This window comes from Lactuca virosa, chromosome 2 (assembly GCF_052849685.1).
Source record: "Lactuca virosa cultivar CGN04683 chromosome 2, Lactuca_virosa_CGN04683_v6, whole genome shotgun sequence".
NCBI classification, from domain to species: Eukaryota; Viridiplantae; Streptophyta; class Magnoliopsida; order Asterales; family Asteraceae; genus Lactuca; species Lactuca virosa.
The window spans coordinates 201,682,482-201,691,350 of record NC_136427.1 but is presented as its reverse complement, the minus strand read 5'-3'; the positions used below and the strand labels follow the sequence as shown (position 1 = coordinate 201,691,350).

The 8,869-nt window shown below is 34.4% G+C and overlaps 1 protein-coding gene across 1 annotated transcript; it reads left to right on the top strand.

Moving 5' to 3' along the window:
- The first annotated feature begins 408 nt into the window (after positions 1 to 408).
- On the top strand, positions 409 to 5,373 carry LOC145160022 (transmembrane 9 superfamily member 2-like). Its single transcript, XM_079079083.1, has 7 exons — positions 409 to 641; positions 1,674 to 1,714; positions 1,806 to 2,388; positions 2,471 to 2,608; positions 2,822 to 2,978; positions 4,312 to 4,796; positions 4,873 to 5,373. The coding sequence occupies exons 1-7, from the start codon at positions 484 to 486 to the stop codon at positions 5,090 to 5,092; spliced, it is 1,782 nt and encodes a 593-aa protein (XP_078935209.1). The 5' UTR covers positions 409 to 483; the 3' UTR covers positions 5,093 to 5,373.
- Positions 5,374 to 8,869: the final 3,496 nt, after the last annotated feature.

The following is an 8,869-nucleotide window of genomic DNA, read 5'->3' as shown; positions in this document are numbered from 1 at the left end:
CCTAGGACCCACCTTGATATACTATAGCTACGCCTTTACATATTCGAGTTGAAAGTTTTGACCTCGATCCTATCCATTTAATTTTCGTGTTGTGTCATGTTAACCCGTTTACATAAACATGTTGAAATCTGATACCCAAACTCGTTAATTTTATATCGGGTTGTCTTGTGTCAGATTTTACATGATAAAAAATAGTTGTCATTTTTTACTTTAAAAGTTAGCGGGTTTAACCCATTTAGTACAAAGATCCATATCCCTAAACGTGAATGTTGCCCGATTTGCCGTTTTAGGACTTGATGAGCTCATTCTCTTTTCGTTTTCCAATTTTCCTTTTTTATAATATCGTGGGACCCAAAAAACGTGAGAAGTCATCGTTTTCTATCGGGGTGAAATGCCCGGAAAGCCCTCAACAAACTTCGATGGAGTCTACAAAGTGAATTACATCTATTTTACATACACATTCATCTGTAGCAGACACCAGAGATGCTGAAGAAAATGGCCGTGATCCGGTGGTTAGTGGTGGCGTTACTGCTGGTTTTTCGCATCCAAGAAGTTCGATCAGGTGCCTCAGATCACAAGTACAAAGAAAAAGAGGAAGTTCCCATTTACGCCAACAAAGTCGGCCCCTTCCATAACCCTAGGTATCTCTTATGGATTCTTTGACTAGATCGCTGTTTCATGCGTTTGATCTTGTGCATCATGATGCTTGTTCTCTACTCCATTTCTTCCGTTTTCATGCTTTTGCTACAGTTTAGTGGATCTGTTTTGTTATTTGTTGGATCTCAGCTTCAGTTATGTTAGTTAGGGTTTTATGTTTCTGTAGTTGTAAGTATCGATCGGATGTGGTGGTCCCTATCACTACGACCCTGTAACTTCCGTCGGCATAGCAAGGAAAGCTGCCCAATTATGTGCAGCTTTTAATATGGATAAAGTGTATACCTAAATTGAGATACAATTCATGTCTGTGGGACTAGAAGTCTAGAACTTCAAATGATCATTTGAAATTTGTTTGAGCGAAACTGGATGAGTCTATGAATGATGGTAAAAGATTGGAAGCGCTAAATTTGCACTTAAATGCTCCCCCATCCTGAATAAAGGAGCTTTTTTTGCTCAAAAAAGTCTAAAAGACTGATTAGTCTCCAGTTGTTAATTGTACCTCACCATGTAATTTGTTATACACATGTATATAGATCTTTTATGCCACCAACCCAAACATAAAGACCTGAATTTGAACAGATTATGTAGTTTATAATGTCAATCATTTATGAAACCTAAATCAGGTTGAAAAGACATTCAATTGGCTAGTAAAAGATCATGAAGTACTACAAGAAGATAGGAATATCATGCTCATGCTTGTGGCTCGGCAACACAAGAAACTCACTTCAGTCCTTTTGTGTTGATGATTATGTAATTTATTGAGTCATTATTAACTAAAAATTATTCCTAAAGTCTTTAGAAAACTTATCATGTTCTTCTATGTAGATAGGCTTTTCAGTAATGATGAAGTGTTGCCTACATCATGCTTCCAATCTGTATATGTTCTTTGAAGTGCATTTTGTTTCTTCATATTTATATACACTTTAGATTTTAAGAACCTTAAACTCATAGTTTACAGCATATATACTTACATGCCTTGTTATACACTCATTTTATATGTCTGTTTTCTTCTACAGTGAAACATACCGCTTTTTTGATCTACCCTTCTGTTTACCAGGTGTGTATACTTGTTATCTTATTACATATTACCTTTCATTATTTTATTTCTTGAATCTGTAATTCTTCATTGATGAAAATGATGATTGCAGCTCATTTAAAGGAGAAGCCAGAAGCTCTTGGTGAAGTACTGAATGGAGACCGATTAGTCAGTGCCCCTTATAAGCTTCCATTTATGGTTGAAAAAGACTCAGAAACTGTTTGCAGAAAAAAACTAACAAAACAGGAAGTTTCCAAATTCCGAAGTGCTGTTGCCAAGGATTATTATTTCCAAATGTACTATGATGACTTGCCTTTCTGGGGCTTTCTAGGGAAAGTTGAAAAAGACAAAAATGACCCTAGCGAGGAAAGATTTTACCTTTTTAAGCATCTTCACTTCGAGATCCACTACAATAAAGATCGTGTCATAGAAATAAACGCGAAAGCTGATCCTAATGCTGTGGTGGATCTCACTGAAGACAAAGAAGTTGAGGTGGAATTCATGTATTCAGTCAGATGGAAAGAAACAAATATTCCTTTTGAGAATAGAATGGAGAAATACTCTCAATCTTCTTCACAACCACATCATTTGGAGATTCACTGGTTTTCAATTATCAACTCATGTGTCACTGTTCTACTGTTAACCGGTTTTCTTGCCACCATTCTTATGCGTGTCCTCAAGAACGACTTTGTTAAGTAAGGACTAAGGAATAATATCCATTTATTTTACGTACACTTCCTTTTTTACCCTTTGTTAATTGTTTATTTGTGAAAAAAGGTATGCTCATGATGAAGAGGCAGCTGATGATCAAGAGGAGACTGGATGGAAGTACATTCATGGTGATGTGTTTAGGTATCCAAAGTACAAGTCTTTGTTTGCTGCTGCCCTTGGTTCTGGGACCCAGCTATTTTCGCTGTAAGTAGAGTATTTTTGAATTAAAGGATAAATGCAAGAAATGGTAATTTGGTAATTTACTTTCATTTCAGCAACTGTAGCAAGTAAATTGAAAGTAGGATGCTTTATTTCTTGAATCTTGCATTTAGCCCTTGAATTATTTATGTCATACTTTTCATGTTCAATGGATTAGTTTCTGAATTGTGTTTACTTTGACTTGTTGATTTTATTCAGTGCACTTTTTATCTTTGGACTTGCACTTGTTGGTGTGTTTTATCCATATAATAGAGGAGCTCTGTTCACTGCATTGGTTGTCATATATGCTCTTACTTCTGGGATTGCAGGCTACACTGCAGCCTCCTTCTATCACCAACTAGAAGGAACAAACTGGGTATGTAATGTTACTCTACAAATTATAAGGATTATTGCTACATTATTCTCTTTACAGTTTATTTAATATCGACAATGCTGGAAGGTGGACCTCATTTAGAGTACTAAATACTTGCCACATAAGCAACACATAAACATAAGCACTTCATAAAAGTTCTTATGTTTTGGCCTCATAATTGATTTAGTCCTTATATGTTTTTTTTTTTATTCAATTAAGTCCCAAAAACCGGGAATTGTATTCAATTTGAACCTTTTACCCGGTCAACAGGTCATCCCCCTTTCAAAAGTTACACTTTTGGCCCAAATTTTAAATTTTTTTACAAGTTTGGTCCAAAATTTACTCTTTTTGGCCAAGATTTCATAATTTTGTTATGATTTCATCCTAAATTAAGTTTTTTACATTTAAAAAAAAATTCAAATATGTTTTGTTTGTTGTATAAATCATATTTTTACAAAAAAAAAACATATTTTTCACATAAAAAACCTTCTTTTTTCTATATAGTTTTTTAAAGAAATACGTATTTTATAAAAGTTTTTAAGGGTATATAGGGGTATAATAATGTATTTTACATAAGCGTATTTCACGCATTTTCACATAACTATGTTTTTATAAATAGGTATTTAAAATAAAATGATGTTTTTGTAAATACGTATTTTGGATATAAAAATGTTTTTTTTTTTAAAATATATATAGAAAAAGAATGTTTTTATGTGAAAAATATGTTTTTTTTTGTGTATAAATATGATATTATACAACAAAAAAACATTCGAATTTTTATTTGAAAAAAAATATGTAAAAAACTAAATTTAGGATGAAATCGTAACAAAGTTTTGAAATCTTGGCCGAAAGTGTAAATTTTGGACCAAATTTGTAATAAAATTTAAAATTTGGGCCAAAAATGTAATCTTAGAAATTTGGATGACCTGTTGACCGGGTAAAAGGGTCAAATTGAATACAATTCCCGGTTTTTGGGACATAATTGAATAAAAAAAACATACAAGGACTAAATCGATTTTGAGGCCAAAACATTAGGACTTTTTAAATCGATTTTGAGGCCAAAACATTAGGACTTTTATGCAGTTCTCCCTTGTGTTATCTAAAAGTTTTGTTAACTAAAAACTACAATAACTAAAAAGCTACATTTAACTAGTTTGTGAAAAAAATCTGAAAGTCTAAACATGTGAAATCATCAACTTTAATTATTTCATATATCAAATCAAAAAACATTTCACTTTCTATACAAAAAATAAAAACATATTAGTATCAATAATATTCGATATCAGCATCATTTCTAAAAACATACTAATAAGATCTTTTCAATGTTGATATATAGGTGAGAAACCTACTCTTAACCGGATGCCTCTTTTGTGGGCCCCTCTTTCTAACCTTCTGCTTCCTAAACACGGTTGCAATCGCCTACACAGCCACAGCTGCACTACCTTTTGGAACAATTGTAGTGATTGTTTTGATATGGAGTTTGGTGACATCACCTTTACTTGTTCTCGGGGGTATTGCTGGAAAAAACAGCAAAGCTGAATTCCAAGCTCCTGTTCGCACCACAAAGTATCCCAGAGAGATTCCACCTCTCCCATGGTACAGAAAAACCATCCCTCAAATGGCCATGGCTGGCTTTCTCCCTTTCAGTGCAATCTACATTGAGCTTTACTACATCTTCGCCAGTGTGTGGGGCCACAGAATTTACACCATTTACAGCATCTTATTTATTGTTTTCATCATTCTCTTGATTGTCACTGCCTTCATCACTGTTGCTTTGACTTACTTCCAACTTGCTGCTGAGGATCATGAATGGTGGTGGAGGTATGTCGAGTTTTTTACCTTTTGAATCCGTACTTTTTTCAATATAATTTCTTTTTGAATTATTTTTTATTTTCAGGTCTTTCCTATGTGGAGGGTCAACGGGTGTTTTCATATACGGGTATTGTTTGTATTACTACTATGAGCGATCAGACATGTCGGGATTCATGCAGACCTCCTTTTTCTTCGGTTACATGGCTTGCATTTGTTACGGCTTCTTTCTCATGCTCGGCATGATCGGTTTCCGTGCCGCCTTGTTCTTTGTCCGCCACATTTACCGCTCAATCAAGTGTGAATAGAAAGCTCAAATCTCAATGTTCAGGGGCTGCTTCAACCAGGGGAAAAAGAAAAAGATGAAAGCTATGAGAACAAAGTGTCCAAGTTAGATGTTTGATGGATGTTTTGATAGTTTATGTTGTTTTTTTTTTTTATATATATTTTTAAAGTTTGACGAGAGGAAGGAAATTGAAAAGTAGCTACTCAATTTTGGCTTTGGGCATACATACTTGTCTTTTTCATTTTAAATCTGTACTTCTGTAGCTTGTAATTAATGTTTGTATTAGTTTTTACTTATTCACAAGCCCTCTACATCCTTTCCACCTGTTTTTCATATTGTGATATGACTTTGTGTATGAAATTTTAATTCCTCCAAAAGTTGGTTCAAGTAGTATTTTTTTAGAGCTTTGGCTTTTTATGTTAGGAAATCTTATAAAAAGTCACTGAACTTTGGTTCTATTAACTTGAATAGTCACTCATGATTTTTTTTAACGATTAAGCCTAGAATATTGGTTTTTGTTTGCATATTGTCTCCAACACCTGGTTACCATTGTTGACATGGCCCTTCATTTACACATACCCTCTTAAAGTTAGGGTTTTTACGGTCAACATTTTCATTCATTGAGAGCTTAAGTGAGGACCCAAACAATCCATGTTTGAAGAGTGTTTTTATAGAGCTCCTTCCTTGTAATGAAGCCAAACATTGATGCATGAGGCAATAATTTCGTTGGCGCAGACCAAGATGAGAAATTGAATATCACATACATAGATGTTGGAGAAGAAAACAAATTCAAAAATAGACCACCTTCTGGGTGCAACAGTCCTGAACACACTGCATCTGATGCTTACATCCCTGATTCGAAGATCGAGAATGAAGAGGATTATGGTTCTGATTTTGAAGACGACACCATGGAAACGGGCCATCAGTCTAAGGACAAAGATGGTTTAGGGGTTTATCTCCTTTGTATCATATCGCAATTTTGAAAGACCTGATTACACTTTCTTATGCAAATTGGTTATACTTTCTTAATGTTGTATATCATAATTATAGGGTTTGCTTGAATAAACAAATGATATCCTTCCTTATGTGGAGCACATGCAATGTACTAAACACATATATTCCAATTTCAGGAAGGTATACCGAATTGCTTATGAACATCTGAATTAAAGGAATCCAATTACATTGTGCATGACTTATTTTGGGAGTGGAATAGCTTGTGAGGCAGTGGAAGATGGCATCGTTGAATGTTCATTTTCATCATCTTGGAGGCTAGGAAGAAACCACTCATAACTATGCTTGAAGAAATCAAATTATACATGATGGATAAGTTTTTTTAGAATGCTTTAAAAGGTTGGTAGATGGGAAGGTGATGTATGCCCTGCTGATATTAAAAATATGAGAAATTTTGGTGAAAATATGAGGTATGCACTTTTTATCCCTTTTCCTTTTAAAGACCGAAAAGTTTATCTTATAAAGTTGTTTACATACTAATCTGCAGGAATTGGATTATTTTCCCTAGTGGGATGGATGCTTATGGAACTAGGAATGGCTATGAACTCTATTGTGTGGATTTGGGGTTACATGCGTGTTCATGTAAGCCGTGGGTCATCTGTGGATACCTTGTGTTCATGCACAAACTAATATCTATTACACTCATAAAGATCCAACTAAGTTTATTAGCATTTGGTTTAGTAAGGAGAGGTACAAAGATACTTACTCTAGGAATTTGCATCATGTGAATGGAAGTAATTTACGGGTGGCTACTCCATATACCAAACCACTCCCCCAATAGCTAGAAGGATGCCAAGTAGACCAAGTATTAAGAGAAGAATGCATATTTCTGAAAATAATGACAAGTACTACCATATGGGAAGGTCTAGAATAATCCAATGTACAAATTGCCGACATAAGGGCCATAACGAGGTTTCATGTAAAAATCTAACAGTTGAACCAAAAACAAACCCTAAAAAAAGACGGACACCTAAGCTGGATCCAGCTTTCAGTTATTAGACAAGGGGAGGTCATAGGGCCTAAGAAGAGGTGCTAATGGTAGAGGTCAGATGTGAAGAGGTGCTAGGGATGGGGGTAAGACGGATGAATGTCTAAGTGGTCAAAGGGATGAAGGTTCGTGATCACAACAAAAGGGAAAATAATGAAGTTAAGGTGCAAGAAACATAAGTACCAGATGGTGTAGAGAATATGTTCTTATTTCAAGTGAAAGATATAATTGCAAAAATTGAAGGAATCCAACTACACTGATGATGAAATAATGAAATGTTTAGGTTTAACACATACCGATTATCTGCAATCCTTAATATCAAAGAGATTCATATGGAGGTTGATATGTCCATGGTAAGTGTTTATCCATATATATATATATATATATATATATATATATATATATATATATATATATATATATATATATATACTCTCATCATGTGTCATTAGGATTATGGTTTTCACACTAAAGAAATTGGTCCAAATACTCGGGTAAGACAAGATGAAAAGGAGGAAGTTCAAAGTGATGAGGAGGGTATATAGGAAACCCGATTGCTAGTGAAGGTTATAAATGAAACCCAATTTCTAGTCCTTGAGCATGTGGAGAATGCATATGCAGATCATGGTCTTGTGGAGGTTAAGGAGGCCATGTGAAAGAATCACCAAGAATAAGCTAGCCAAGCATGTGGTTGACAAGTATGGGATTAGAACCAATATAGAAAAAAAGCTCATGTTGTAGAGTAGGGGGTCATATTTCATGTCTTTTAGTTGTCATAGTGTAACCTTTTGAATAGTACCATAAATTGGGCAAATTATGTTGATGGCCCATTTTGTTAATCTTTTAGATATTATCTGCCTTTTCAAAAGGCTAAACACTATGATATTGTAACCTTTTTGTTAATCCTATGATATATAATACTTGGAACAAGGTTTGTTTATTGTTTTCTTATTGCATTTTTACTTTCTTCCTTTTCATTGATCCAAACCATGGCATTGTTTACTTTCTTACCATGTCAATGATGCAACACATTTGAATCCATACAAGCCATAATATTTTTCATTGATCCAAATTAAAAGAGTACATGTTTGGAGCATAGCTCCAAACTAAAATATTACATCATACTAACATATATAAAAACCATTACAACAATCACTATACCAACATATATTGCAATATTCCAAGTTCCAAGTGATACACCAACATGATTTTTCAAACCGTCACCTTTCACAACTACTTTTACTTCCACATTTTGAGCATGATGTTCCATACCACCACTTCACATTGTTGCTTCTACTACAACATTTTGCGCATTAGCTAAGTTGTATAGTTCCAACATTTGGTCTTTGTATCACATATTGGGTAGGGGAGGGTCTATCCAAGCAAAGTAGTCACAATCCTTCTCTCCACCCCACAACTTAGAACACGAAGTCAAAAATTGTTCATCCAAGAAAATATGTAAGCTTTTACCTTGTAATTAGGGCATCTAATAAATCTGCTACCTGTGTTTTTTGCGGTCCATGAATAGGGGTGCAAACGAGTCAAGATACTCGAAATAGACTTGTTAAAAGCTCGACTCGAGACTTATTTTAAACGAGCCTGAGCCGAGCTCAAGCTTAATATTAGGCACATTTATCAAAAGAGCTCGAGCTCGAGCTTGTGTCACTAAGCTCGATTAGGCTCGCTAGCCTAAACGAGCCTATATATAATACAATTTATTATTATTTTATATATTAAAATAAAAACATATTTAAGGAATTAGAAATTTAAGGTGTTAATAAACAAACTTCTTAACGTGCT

Bases quoted from the DNA above. Each gene is read 5' to 3' on its own strand.
- LOC145160022 (XM_079079083.1), top strand. From the start codon at position 484: ATGCTGAAGAAAATGGCCGTGATCCGGTGGTTAGTGGTGGCGTTACTG. The intron at 2,979-4,311 runs GTATGTAATGTT...GTTGATATATAG, and splicing joins AACTAGAAGGAACAAACTGG to GTGAGAAACCTACTCTTAAC. The intron at 4,797-4,872 runs GTATGTCGAGTT...TTTTATTTTCAG, and splicing joins GATCATGAATGGTGGTGGAG to GTCTTTCCTATGTGGAGGGT.